The sequence below is a fragment of the Toxotes jaculatrix genome, chromosome 17, assembly GCF_017976425.1.
Source record: "Toxotes jaculatrix isolate fToxJac2 chromosome 17, fToxJac2.pri, whole genome shotgun sequence".
NCBI lineage: Eukaryota > Metazoa > Chordata > Actinopteri > Toxotidae > Toxotes > Toxotes jaculatrix.
This window is the reverse complement of record NC_054410.1, coordinates 3,888,444-3,903,249: the sequence shown is the minus strand read 5'-3', so window position 1 is coordinate 3,903,249 and position 14,806 is coordinate 3,888,444. Positions and strand designations below refer to the sequence as shown.

At 42.2% G+C, this 14,806-nt stretch overlaps 1 protein-coding gene across 1 annotated transcript in view; it reads right to left on the bottom strand.

The window, feature by feature from the left end:
• Positions 1-12,809, bottom strand: part of galnt16 (UDP-N-acetyl-alpha-D-galactosamine:polypeptide N-acetylgalactosaminyltransferase 16) — a 30,299-nt gene extending 17,490 nt beyond the window's left edge. The window contains exons 1-4 of the mRNA XM_041061382.1: positions 12,441-12,809; positions 3,383-3,564; positions 2,459-2,557; positions 2,285-2,352 (exon numbers count right to left, since the gene is read on the bottom strand). Of these exons, the coding sequence (XP_040917316.1) occupies positions 2,285-2,352; positions 2,459-2,557; positions 3,383-3,564; positions 12,441-12,641 (550 nt within the window). The 5' untranslated portion in view covers positions 12,642-12,809. The remainder of the gene's footprint in view (positions 1-2,284; positions 2,353-2,458; positions 2,558-3,382; positions 3,565-12,440) is intronic.
• Positions 12,810-14,806: the final 1,997 nt, after the last annotated feature.

Genomic DNA, 14,806 nt, shown 5'->3' with positions numbered 1-14,806 from the left:
GGATGTAATTCAGGCCACACCTTGTATAACTTCCTACTGTTTACATTTAGTACACGGTGTTTGCTGTGATGTATTCGTGCCTTAAAACTATTGGAGTCACAAGCTGCGTCTGGACTCGCAGTAAAGATCGCTGTCCTTGATTGAGGACGGTGTCCTTATGATTAAGGCAAGCCTTAACAGGATTACACTCGGGCAGGACGATCCCTCCTCCTCCTCCTGCTGCTGACCAACATCCCCCACCACCTCCACTGGCTGTCTGCCTGCCAGGTCACATCTACTGGCCAATCGGCTCACACTCTCACTCCCCGTCTGAACTTCGCCTGCACTTTGGACGCAGTCGCTCTGTCGTAAACATTAGACAGAGCTGTGAAATCTCTGTCGTTGTCACATAAAAAAAAAACAAAGCTGGCAAACCCACTTTGTCTGATTCTGCTTGATTATTATGAAAATATGGGCACAAAAGACAAAAACTCAAACTGCCTCTTGAGGGACAAATCAAGTGTTGAATGGTGAATTGAATTAAATCAAACAAACATCTGAATGGTTTCATACGATTAGAGATAAATAGAAGAAAAGTATTTCTTTATGTTTGATTGTTTTATTTTGTTTGGTTTTGTGTGTATATTTTGGTGAATAGCAGTCGAACGGTGGGAAACACTGTCTGAGAGTTCTGCATAAGGATGATAAATGATTTAAAAAGCAGCCAAAATAAATGTGATCTTTGTCTACTTTTTCAAAAATCACCACAACCAGAGGTTAGAGTATTTGGTTTTAGCAGTGATTTGTAAATCCCATTTGTGATTGGCCAACTTTGCATTGTGTTTGCATGTTCATTTAACAACATGTTGTGGTTTGGATTTTAGAGAACGTGCTCGAAATCCTGCCTTTAAACCACAACTTAAACAGCAGTTTTATTTTACTTTTCTTAGTTGGGGAGCAGTGAGACTTTTAATAAAACACAGCATTAGAAAGTGGCACCGCAGGGAGACAACAGAGAAGAGCTGGGGGAAACAGAAAAGTGGGTTAATGGGAAGCTTAGTGGTTCCCAAACTAACTAACAGCCACAGACGGGAACCAAAGTGTGCTGGAAACAGCTTCACACGATAATTAATGCTGAAAATCTGAAATCTGAAAGAGAAAGGAAGTTAAAAGCCTTGCTCAAGGACACTTTGGCAGATTCAGAAAAACTGAAACCCTGTTGGTGCTGCCAGTTCATCGTGGGTACAGGAGGACTGGCAGCAGCAGAGGGAGAATAAACGAGGCATTAGTGAGCTAATAGAGCTCCTGCTGCTGCTGCCGCTGAGACGCTACTGTTTAGATGTCTGGCCAGCTCTGACACCTTTGAGCGTATGTGTGTGTGTGTGTGGGCGTGTGTGTGTCAGTGCCTGAGTACACAGTGAATGTAGGTTGCTGTGCTGTTCCCACAGACAGAAGATGCATGTGGTGGTAATTACAGAAAGCGCTGCGAACAGTGAGAAGCACGAGCTCTTGTAATTCTTCCGCCTGCCGCTGACAAAGGGGAATAATTACTAAAACGCTATTTTCCTATAATTCCACAGTCCCGGTCAGTTGCATAAAAACATGAATCTTCTCTTTATGGCGCAATTAAACCGATTCAACTCCTCATTTTCTTAATGTCAGGGTCAATTAGACTTAGGCTAATTTGTTTTCACATAAAAAGTGAGCAGTTTTTCATGGTGGTAGCAGCTCCAGCTCCTTTCTGCTCTGTTGTTTACATCCCTCAGCAGCATCACTGACCAGTTACATAAAGAGCGAGCAGATCCTCCGGATGCTCTGATTGTCTGTGATATTAGCAGCTCCTGTCTCTTGACATTATCCTCCCCCTACATCTCACTATTATTGGGCCCTTCTCTTCTGCAGGAATATTCCTTTGACATTTGCATCACACGAATTCACCTGGCACCCAGAGCTAAAGCCAGGATTTTAGAATTACAGGCTGCAAGCCCAAATTCCTTCACAGTGCCGTCCCACCTTCCTAAGAAAAGAAAACAGGTGTAAAATTCTGATTAATTTCACATTTTGTGCATTCATTTATATCGTCTGATGATCTGAAAGCTGTTTCAAAGCTTTCTCCACACTGCCAGTAAAATAAATCCCTTTTCCTAAATATAGATATCCATTAAAGCCACTTTAATAATCCTAGTCCTATAAAAACTCCTTCATACAGTGGATGAAGCCCCACTGTGCTCAGTGACACTTTCACCAGCTGTTTAAAAAAAAAAAAAAGGAAAAATCAATGAATAAAAAAAAAAAAGACACTCACGGTCAGAGCTGAAGTCATCTATCAGGATTATTTCTTGAATCAGAGATGGAGGACTTCGCATCAAGACACTGAGCAGGAGAAGAAGAGCAATGAGGGAAGGAGATCAGAAAACAAAAACATGAATCAGAGTCGTTGATCGTGTGTAATCAGGCCATTTATGTTGGACCTCGTTACCTTTTGATGGTGCGGAGGAGAGTGGAGCGAGCCTCGTTGTGGAAAGTGATGATGATACTCGTGGAGGGAAGGTCAGTGTCATAACTCAGAGAGGCACACCTACAGAGGGACGGACGTAAACACTGAGCGTGAGCAAGTTTAACTTCACTCTCTTTGGAAATCTCACGTACGTGTTAAGTTTTTTCAGACATCTCAGACACACGCTGGCAGAAACCAGTCACTGAACACCCTCGTGCTGGGCAGGGTTTTGGGCAGCTGTGATTAGCGGCGGTACGCTGTGGAGTTGCCACAGCATTGTTGCTGTAGTGACATGAAAATAGCTGGTTGCCAGGCAACAGTTGCACAGATTTCTCAATTACAATCTTAAGGTTTTCCCATTTTCTCTTTTTTAAATTTCTTAACACAGAACTAGCAGAACAATAACAATAAAATATAAAAAAAGACAATAAAAAATATAAAAAACAAAAGAAAAATGGGGGGGGGGGGGGGGGGGTTCACCCATCGAGATGTAGAACAGTCAATGAACCAAAATGTTTTAAGAGGGAACCCCATTTTTGGTTCAACTTTCCAGCCGTGCCCCTCATGGACGTAGTAATTTTCTCCACTTTGATAAATGAAAAAGGGTGTCTGTGTGGGTGTGTACCTGCAAGTGAATGATAGCAAACCTGAGTGTGTCGGGTCGTGTACCTGGGAGCCAACTGGGAGCCAACTGGGAGCCCGAACACGAATGTATCATGGAAAAATTGTAGGTCTTCACAATAAAATCATCCTACTTGACACTTAAACTACCTGTAGGTGTTGAGACAGATTTTTCTAAACAACTCCAAATCCATTCACAGCCTAAGCTCAAGATAAGCCCCTGATCTGCTTGTGCAGATCAAAGCAGACAGACAGCACCTGGGCTGAGTTTCTAACCCTGCTCACCTGTAGTGCCGGGTGTCTCTGATGGCTCGCTCGCTGCCCAGCCGGTCGCTCTCCTGCAGGTTGAAGGCGTGCTCCCTGTACGGGTCGTCCCCAGGCTTCAGCGGCTTCCCGGCCAGGTAGGCCTTCTCATCGAAGCCGCCCAGCAGCTGGCCCTGCTGCTCGGCCCGCGGGGGCTGGGTCACCTGCGGCAGAAACAACGAGGTGTGTTTAAATGCTCACGCCAGCCAGAAAAACAGGGACAATGTGAACAGTAGAGACTCAAAAGCAGAAATGAAGAATGCTGTGACATTCAAACACAAATCCTCTCTCTGTCACTCATGTACACACAAAAAGGGGCAAACAAATCAGCACGGGTTGTTTTTTTTTTTTTTTTACTTCCACCACCTCTGCCAATAAACTGTTGCTCTGCCACATCTATTATTACTGTGAAATGTCTGAAGGCCACATGCATCATCCTCACATTTTCACTGTCTGTGCTAATGAGTTGAAAAAGAGGCAGCGTTTTGTTTCTTTTTTAAATCCCACTGTTGGACAGGAATGCATTTCACGAGACTTCAGGCCACAAATCTTTTCTCAGCGCACAAAAGACCAACCAGACCTCTGACTGAAGTGGAAACTTGAAAGCCATGTGCGACGCCTCCTCTGCTGTGGTGCTGCACTGCAATCCTGCTGCAACCCTGCTCAGAATCACAGTCTTCTAGAGCACTAGCCTCTAAAGCAGACTGACGAGAAGTATCGGCCAAATGATTAAAAATTAAACACTATTTTCCTCTTCAGGTCACCGTGTCAGTGCTAACAGAGCAAAATGAGATGGGTGCTCATCAAATCAGAATACACAGTCCACAAATCCTCAGTAATTAATGGATTTTCCCCGCAAGGAGGTTTAATACTCACTGGCAGCCTGGGACGGGTGAGAGCGAGGTTAAAACAGCTGATGAATACATTGAGGCTGATGAGAGTCGGCCTCATCAAAGAGAAACAGCAGCAAGATGGACAGATGGAAGAATGGAAGAAGAAAAGAAAGAAAGAAAGGCAGAGGCTTTGTTCTGTGCCGCTTCATTAAAGGTCAGCGTAGACAGAGGATTAAGACGAAGCTCCTGACCAGGTTCAGGTGAGTGTGATCTCACTTTCGGGCCCTCCAGAGGAGCAGCATGACCCTGAACGTTTCAGAGGTTCACACACACACACAGACAAGTCTGTGGTGCTCAGCTGACACAAAGACAGACGGGATTCATTTTGATATCACTGTATTAACTTCACAGACTACAGCTCAGCACCAAAGACCAGACAGACACAGTTAGAGACCAGCTTTTGAACAGCGGAGAGCATTTAAATTCCTTCAGGAATTGGTAGAGACCAAAAACAGAGCTAAAAGGAGGGTGAGTAGGATGCCACAAACATGGCATATATCATAGAGGGAGAGGACCCACATGCAGACACCCAAGGTGGACAGATAGAGAGTGTCTTTTATTTAACTAAAGAATCACTGACATAACGTCCACGAAGGACAACAGGAAACAAAATTCAAGCAACTAAAAATCATCCAAGGAGAAGAAAAACTCAGAAACACAAACTCAAAAGTCCTTACTGGTGGGGCAAACCAGGCACAGAGGTAAAGCCAAAGGGGAAACACAGGGATCAACACTGGAGACAAAACCAGGAGGCAAACACAGGCAGGATGAAAGGTACAGAGCTCAGGGACAAGCACGGGGAGGACAACAGATACAGAGTCAGACAAGACAACTGACAAAGAGAGTAACGAGACTTATATACACTGGGGTAAATTGGCAACAGGTGATTCACATCAGGGCGGGGCAGACAATCAACAAAGATGGAAACAAGACGATGACAGGAAGTAGAAAAATTCAGAAAATTCACAAGCTACCCAGCAGAATGTAAAGTAATCAACAGCTGCAACATTAAAGTGATGTACACATTAAAGCATCAATACAATCCAATAACATAATGTACATTATACTGAAATGAGTCGTTCTAATTAATAAGTACTTTTACTTTTGATTCTTGTACTTCTGTACTTTTACAGAAGAAGGACAGAGTATTTCTACACTGTGGTATTTGTATATTTACTTAAGTAAAGATCTGAGTCCTTCTTCCACCACTGATTTTACGTTCGGCCATTTCCTTCAATTCTTCTCTGTTTGATGTTATTGAATTTTACGTGCACCCATCAAGCACCTTGTAACTCTGGTTTTGAAATAAAGTTTATTTACTCGCTCACTTACACCCTGTGCCAACCAAATTAGCAGCAGCTGCTTGTTCTAACACTGAAGGTCTGACTGTGAATTAGGAATTCAATACATAAAGGAGAGTTACTCTGCAGTAATTCAATTTACTTTTTGAAACAAGCCTTCTGTGGGTATCAGGGTGTTTCATGATGTATTGTAAAACACTTTTTAATCTTGTTTCAGAGAAGGTTGTACATCTAAAATTATATTTTCATGCAATTTATGTTATTGTATTCACTTAACTTTATCTAGTTTTATATAATAGAAAAATCAAACAGTAGCAGCACAGTTGCTAATGTTCCTGAGCAGATTTGGTTGAATTAACCAGAGCGTTAATGATTCTGTTCTCTGCCTCTTCCAGTGCGTACATGCATTTATACATAAGGCTCATTATCACTGTCTAATATGTGGGTGATGAACATATGATTTGCAGTATAAGATCTTGGCACAAATTATGACATCTTCATGGCATCATTATATGTCTGACTGTTAGCCTCTGTGCGCTGCAAAGAGTTAGAACCATGTTGACCTGAGAGTATAATTTTTAACAGTGTTCATCAAATCATCTGTAGGGTGATAACCGAGAGCATCTCCATTAAAGTAAAAAAAAAAAAAAAGAAATAACATTTTCTTTCCTCTCCACATCTAATCACTGACTACGTACATGCAGAGACATGTCTAATAATACTGCTCCTCTGCCAGCAAAAAATGATTAATTACCAGAAACTCATTTATCATTTCACGAGCATTTTACTGATTACACAAGTTAAACAAGTATGGAGATAACATCTAACACAACAACACCCTAAATCTAACTGTATGATCTGATAGACAAACCAGGTCACAGGCATCCAGAGCGGATCTTCAGGTCCTGCTTTTAAAGCCAAAGTTACTATCATTAGTGAAGATAAACAATCCACTGATACTCTCCAAATCACCTTGGAGAGGACACCAGCAGGGCCACGTGCCTATATTTATCACTACTGTTAATTTTAGCCGTTTTATCTTTTCGGACAGAACCGAGTGCACTAAGATGACAGAGTCAGGCCATGAACTAGAAAGCCAGGAAAACAAATGGAGAAAGAGTGGAACACGAGTTTGAAGAGTTTAGTTTACATTTTCAGCTGTTATGTGACTGGTTAATCTCATCCAGCTTCTCTTGATTAACAATAGCAAATACTTTTAAACAAGTCCATTTCACTTCCATTGAATCCTAAATTTCATCCGATTCACTTACAGGTAATACTACCTATATAAAGTCTTTTCCCCTTCACAGTTAAAACTTCTTTCCAAAATCTTGTATCCTCGGTAATCCGCAAGTATCATCATGACGAGATACAAAAAATTGTACTGCGAGGATAATAAGACAAAAATAACAGAAGGCACTTTGTGGCTCGGTCCACTGAATTAAATATGAATCTCGTCTGGAAGATGAACGCGTGTCTTCTGGCTCTTTCGTGCCGACTTAAAAGACTCAACAAATCACGTACAAGTAAAATCTGCCTGATTGGCTGGAGATGAAGCAGCGCTGTGGCTCTGAGGCTGTGATGACAGACGATGAAGTCCCACTGAGGACACACAGCACATCAGATCATGTGGTGGGGTTTGAGTCCTATCTATGATCTGTTTACATGTCATCCAGTCAAGAATTTCTGCTCCCTTTTCATCCAAACTGGGGATTAATTTCCCCTAAGAAATATATTTTGGTATTTTATGACGTGCCATTTGTTTCCTGTTTGGCAAACCAAACAGCCAACAGGGATTCATGTCACACAAATGCAGAAAAAAAGTTAAATTACATATTATATGTATATGTTATATTATATGAACCTGAGCTGCCAGTGACTCACAAACTCATGCTGTACAGCTACATTTTGTTGAAACCTGCCAAACTTTATTTTTCATTTCTAGTGCAGATCCCAAAGTTTTCAAAGAAACACATGATACTGAATTTGGGAGAAATGTGCATAAAAAGAGACAAAATATATCTAGATAACTTCCACTCAGAGCTGTGGTTTTAAATATTTCACTCACTGTGAACATAAAAAAAACTTAAAGCTACTAAAGTAGGAAAAAATGGGGAAAAAAAGCTGTTAAGGGGCCAGATTCAGAGGATTTCATTGTACCTTCAATCTATTAAACTTCAATATATAATAGAAACTAAACAGTCAGATAATGACATTACAGAAGTCAGATAAGACTGTGATATTTTAAAAACTGTAAGAGTAATTTCTCATCCTACATGCTACATGTCACCTGTTCTGCCTCTACCTGTGTGTCGCTGCTGCCACTACATGTTCAACTGGAATCAGACCGACGCCTCCAAACTTAGCTGCTTTCTCCTGCATGTTTTCACGCTCACTATGTTCTGTAATGCTGCAGAAATGTGTCTTACTGTGCAGACTGTGGTTAAACCCCTCCTTTAACAGTTCAGGCCTGAACAGATAAAACATTACAGCATTTCACAATAAAAAGGTAAACAGAGAAAAAAACAACTGATAACCCACTTGAAGTTGGTCTCAACCAAAAGATTTTTTTGTCTGAATATCTCAGCAGAAAATCTCAAAATCTTTAGTGGGCAGCTGAGCTGTGAGCTAAAGATAAGTTGATTACAGTTTGGTAGTGATCTGGATCTGATATTTCCAAGGAAGAATATGACTTTCGACTGGATTGCATGTTAGTACCACTGAGAAGAAACGTCCCCTTCCACTACACTTCCTCTTCTTCTTCTACTCATTTAAATGACCTCTGTTGTTACAGGTTATATATAAAACACTGGATTTCTTTAGAAAATATGATCATTTGTTATAACTACAGTATGTCAGTCTAAAAGCTGCCATTTGGTCCCGTTTCTGTTACGTAAACTAACAGACACAAAGACAATTTTCTGCCCAAGTTAGAAGAGTTTGATTTCACACTGTATTTGCTCTTCTTTCTCATTTGAACTGGGTCCAGCTTAGTTGGAAAAGGTGATGTCATGTGTTTGGGCTAAGCAGGATTTAACAGCATTTAAATTGGGGTTGTTTCGCTGTGCGATTGTGCCAATGTCAATCAAATAAAACACCCACAAAGATGAAACAGATTAGCTGAGGTTGGTGTTAATCTCTTAATAAATAATCAAAATGGGTGTGTTTTTCAGTTTTTCAGAACTTGGATTGTTGAACATTTTCTAAAGTTTATTAATGTTACAAACTCGTGTTTTCAGGGGCTTTAAAAGACAAAAAGCGATGATGTGTTTGGGAAGCGAAAGTTGCCAAACCGTTCAGGGCTGGTGGAGGTTTGTACTCTTACAGTGTCGTCAAGTTTTGTGTGCACTACTGTAATGGAAAATCTGGCTAATCCCAGCTCAGACAAGACTGTTAACAGCACATTTAACCCAGTTCTTTTACAAACTGTCTGATCACATGATTAATCAAAAAATTGTGGCCGGGTTAGTCCGAAGAAATGTACCTAAAGGAAAAGACTGAAGTATTAAAGAAAGAAAGAAAGAAAGAAAGAAAGAAAGACAAAACAAACAAATTAAACAACAGAAGGAAAGAAAGGGGCAGGATAAATGAACTGAAGTAAAAAGAAAGGATGGAAATATAAATGAAAGACAACACGTAGAGAAAGAAGGAGGTTTGCAAGAAGCCAGCAGCCTGAGCCGAGGACGAGCACTGACAACTACTCAATATCAAATAATCGATTAAAAATGTGGCAATAACGTTTCTCATTATCTCCTGGTTTGAATCTGTCCTTAAAAAATTTGGCCACACATATGAAAACACGTGTGACCCGTGATAGCAAGTGAAAACTGAGGATAAAGACAAACTGACTGACAAGATGTGGATCTGTGGTCAGATGTTCACAGCATGTCCACTGCTGGTGTTGATTACAGCTGATGTGAACGTTAAAACAGAATCAGACAGAGAGCAGCGTTCACACACTGTTACTGTTGAAAGAGACTGAGAAGTGGTGCTGGGAAATTAGACCACTCAGCAGAGGAAATGAGGGGAGAGAAAGTGGAGCCAGTGAAAACAGATTTCACAGATGATGTCATTATTGAATCAAATGCTGCTAATGAACAAACGAACGTATGGGGAGAGAAAGAGAGGGGCGGAGCGATACAAGGAAAGGAATGAAGGGAGGAGGAGAAGTGAAGAAAGAAAGAGTGAAAGGAGAGGACGTAGGAAAGAATAAAGATATGAGAAGAACAGAAGAAGAATATAGGAAGGAGGGAAAGAAAAAGTAAAGGGAGGTGAAGGAAGGAAGGGTAGGAAGGAGGGAAGAGGAAAAAGAAGGAAGGGAGATGGAGGAGGAGTAAAGGAAAAAATAAAGCATTAAAGAAAGAAAAAGAAAGAAAGAAACAATGGAAGGAGGAGGGAAAGGAGAACACGTGCAAGGACAGAGGGATAAAGAAAGAATGAAAGAGAGAAAGAAGGAAGGAAGGGAAAAAGCAAAAAAATTAAGAGGGGAGGATGGACAGAAGTAAACAGAAAGGGCAGCAACATAAAAGGCAGAAAGGATAGAAAAAGAAAGGGTAGCAAAGGGAATGAAGAAAGAAAGAAAGGCCTTCTTTCAGCCTGGTCTCGTTGAGCTGTTGGACCCTGTTGTGCAGAGCTGGCAGCCTCTGAGCCTCAGGTCAGATTACCAGAACAAACTACAGTGAGGAAATCTCAGTTTGGTGACAAAGGTGAACGACCCTGCCGCCGAGCAAATCAAAGATCACAAAAGAGAAAAAGCTCGACGTGGAAACGCTCATTTTCAAAGGATACGGTTCAAAGGCCGATCTGATTAGAGGCGATGTCTGCTCGTGGTTCAGCAGCAGTTTGTGGCTTCAGCCTCTGACCTGTCCTGGAGGGATGAAACATCCTCTCTTTTCACGACAATCACACACACTCTGATTATTCAGAGTGGTTTTATACTTGTTTGCGAGCGTCTTCCGAACATCAGAACATACTCCTGACCTGTGCTCACACGCTGGTGCAGGCCACAGTTTCCTCTTTTCTTACACATGAGGGGACTGCTTAAGTAGCATAAATGCCACTACAGCTCCACGGTTTGGAATTTGCCCTTGAATTATTTAATCCTGTAAACAGCGTTGTGGTGATTCTGCTGCTGTTGCTGGAGTGAAGCATCCTGACATGTTGGCACACATCCTCGGCCACAACTGAGACACTTCTATTGGTCTGGTAAATTGTGAAAGACTGTGCTGTATTTCCTCAACAGCCCCTGTCTCCTAAAAATACAACTGGATATACGTAACTAATTGATTTGTCTGTCAGCCTGGATTTGGAGTGGCAGTAGCAGTGAGCAGGTGCAGAGGGAAAGGAGAGAACTAAATTGTGTTCTTTCCCTCAAAATCTCATATTCTCTGAGAAGCTGAGTCAGTGTCAGTGAATCTCACAGATGTTTATCAGGCTCAAAAGTTGGGCACGCTGGATTTAAATAGTAAAATAAGTCGGGTTTATTCTAGAGCTGCAACAATTAGTTGATTGGTTGATTGATAGAATATAAATTGGCAACTATTCTAGCAATCAGACAAATGTTTTCCTATCATTTCTGAAGCAAAAACACCAAATACACTCTGCTTCCATCTTCTTTGATGGTTTGATGGCAGACAAACCAACAGTCAAATTTATTCTAAGGCTCCAACTAACCTAAGTATTATTATCATTGTCAGTTATTCTGTGGATTATTTTCCATTTAACAGTTGATCATTCAGTCTAGAAAATGTCAAAGAACCTGAAAATGCTGATCACAAGTTTCCAAGGTTCAAGGTGACATCTCGCAGAATGTTTGCTCTGTCTCACCAGCAGCCCAAAATCCCAAAGTTTTTCAGTTTACAGAGATGTAAAGCGGCAGAAAAGCAAATTTTTTAAATGTCAAATTTCTTCATTTAAATCAGAATAAAACCCAGCTTTTCAAGATTTCTGTAGGGTCAAAATGAACATTAAAAATGCAGATACAATCACTGATTTATTTTTTTTCTCTTTGTCAGTGGCCTAATCCTGCCAAACCTCCCTCAGCACCTCAGTCCTCCTCACTTTGCATCACTAATGCAACACAAACCCCTGAAACCCCTGAAGTAAACCAGGTCCCCTAATCTGAGCTGGCGTGGACCCAGTGACAGTCCCAGCGTACTCTGTTCACACCGTGTGGAGAGGTTACTGCAAGCCAAGCCTGACGACCACCACACCTACAGCCTCACCAGAGGTTATTTTCACTCCGTCCTGGCGCAGGCAGCGACAGACGAACACAGACCTGACCTGACCGAAACAGGCCTTTAATGACAGACTGTAGAGCAGAGGCGATAGAACGGAGATGTCTGTTCTTGCTCTGAAAGCCCGTGTTTTTCACCTCACATGTGCAATCCAAGGCAGGTCTCAGCATAATATGGTTTTACGATGCGTTTGCGCACGACGCACAGGACTTATGGAAAGCCTCTTACGGGTACTTGAGGTTCTCTCAGGCTCGGGGAGGACACGGAAAGGCAGGGAAACACCGATAAACAAGAGGTGTAAGCAGGCTGCTGATTACTACAGCATGTAGAATAACTGTACGACTGCACGGGAGGAGGTCGAGGACGCTGCTGAAAGCAATGCATGTCCGTCAAAGCAACACATTCCCGCTGAGACGATCAGCTGTGCACCATCACCATCACCACCACCACTCCACCTCCATCCTCATCATCCCAGGTTTCACACACATGCACATCAACATGCAGCACACACTCTCCTGCAGCTCGGCGCCTTCAGCGACGGCGCCGTGCGCAGCGCCGCGCCGCTCTCCTTCCCCCTTTCTCTTTATCCCCAACAGCCGCGCTCACTCACTATCAGCGGGATGGTCCTGTCGTCCCGGTGGATCTCCAGCCGTCCGGGGACCACCTTCTGCCCATGGCCCCTGCCGCGGGTCTGCGACGCCGACGACGACGGCGACGACTGGGGCTTGTTGTCCTGCCACAGGTAATAAAACGTCCCCAGGATCCACGCAACGGTCAGAATCGCGATGGCGTTGGCCCGTATCCTGCGCATGGTGAGCCCATATGGAGGGCTCCGGAGGCGAGCCCGGCTGGTTCAGGTCCGTCCGCGGCAGAAGGTGCAGCCTCCCCGCCGGTGATGGGTTGAATCGCAGCGCAGACAGACAACCTCTATCTCTCGGCGAACAAGCTCTTCTGCCGGAGCTCTGCCTCTCTGCTGGGATTTGCGCACTGACAGAGCCAAGGTCCTAGCGCCGAGTCATATCATCCTACGTATACAAAACACACGCACACACACACACATCACACATCGTCCATCCCCCGGCTACACTGAGGAGCGGATGTCCAATCTGCATCCAGCAGCAGCTGAGATCGTAATTTCAGACACACACACAGACTGGGTGCAGATGAGGGAGATGAGGAGATGATACGAGTTTAACTTCTCCTCTTTTTAACCTTTGATGCACATTATCCTTTTTTTTTTTTTTACTCCCTCTGCGTGTCACTGAAATCCGACTCAACACTGTGGCTGTCTTTACTTGCAGGATCATATCTTTCCCTTTAAAACACAAAGCCCTTCCCCTTGTTTAAATCACCTTGTGTAACGTGTGAGGTAGATTTTACTCGAGTACATCAGTTTTCCGATACTTTACACTTCTGCTTCATTACATCTGAGGGAGGAAGGTACTTGTTGGTTAATAATGACTTCACAAATTAAGATTTTACACACAACACGATCAGAGGCAGATTAAACTTAATTATACAGAGCAGTAGAAATTAGCTCCACCTCGACCAGCTACAACATTTAAGTACTTCTTGCGTGTTATTGCAATAATAACAGTTAAATAATAGAATAATATTAAACTGACATGGACCTTTAGTATTAGATTGAGTATTTTTACTGCATTACTTCTTTTACTTAAGTGTCTTAGTACATCTTTTGTTGTCAGACATGCAGAAGAATTGAGATGAATGTGGCTGCAGTTGATGAATTTTTTTGTCATTGATCAGTCAAATTATTTTCAGAAAACAATCAGGAAATGGTGAAAAAAAATGTCCATCACAGTTTTTCAGAGTCCAACACAATGTCTTCAAATGTCTTGTTTTTTACAGTGACATAAAGCAGAAAAACACTGGGTTTCCAAACAGCCAAAAACAGAAATCTGAGGCTGCCGTGGGCACAAGCAGCAAACTCTGTAAAGATATATTTTTTTTTTAATATTTTTATTTTGTTTGTCCACTTTCTGAGACATCTGCTGCTGGAGGTTCTGCCTCCATCTTCACACAGTGGATGTGAATAGAATTTGATTTGTGGAGCCCAGAGCATCTGAAAATGACAATTAAAAATTTCAACAGCAGCATCTCTTTCCAGAAACAGTATAATATGTTTGAATTAGCCACAGACCTCACTGTCAACAGTTTTCACAGGGAGTATTTCTTCTGTACAAAGTAGTTTCACTGAAAACTGAAATTAAAACCTAGACAAATGAAACTAAAACAATCTGTATGGCTGGAAACCACAACATAAATGAGAAAATATGTTAATTTGAGCGAACAGACCCTTTAAATTCTTCCATACTGCTCCCCCACGGGCCCGAATCCAAATGAAATCTCCACATTTACTGCAACATATTTATTCAAACTATATAAGAGGACTCATTATTCTGCCGATGCATTTTAAATTATGCATTTAAATCAAGAGCCTCCAGCTCACACAGAGCAAATTAAGCAATGCAGCTGAATTGATCACGAAGAAAAAAGAAGTCTTTGCAGTCTTTGAATCCCACCTCCATGAATATTCAACTCCTCCTGAGTTAATTCTGGATTTGCATAGATGACCTCGGCGACTATGACTTATGCAGTGTAGGAATAAATCAGAGGCGTTAAAAAAAAAAAAAAAAAAAAAAAGGCAGAATACATTAGACTGAGAGGACCCCTCTCCAAAAATCCATAACGGCCTTTAAACGGCTGCACAGACCAGCAAAGAAATCAGAGCAGAGCAATAACACCCCAGAGGCATAACAGAGCTGAGGAGGCTGAAAAATTTCATCTTATTCCTTCTCTCCGAGAAGAAACATGAAAACAGTCCACAGCATGAGCTCATCCAGCCCCACCTAACAGCAATATACTGTGTGTGTGTGTGAGGCATCCACACAGCTGGGCCCACCACTACAACATCAGGAAAGAGGAATGCCAAGTTTTCCCTCATCAGGAACATGA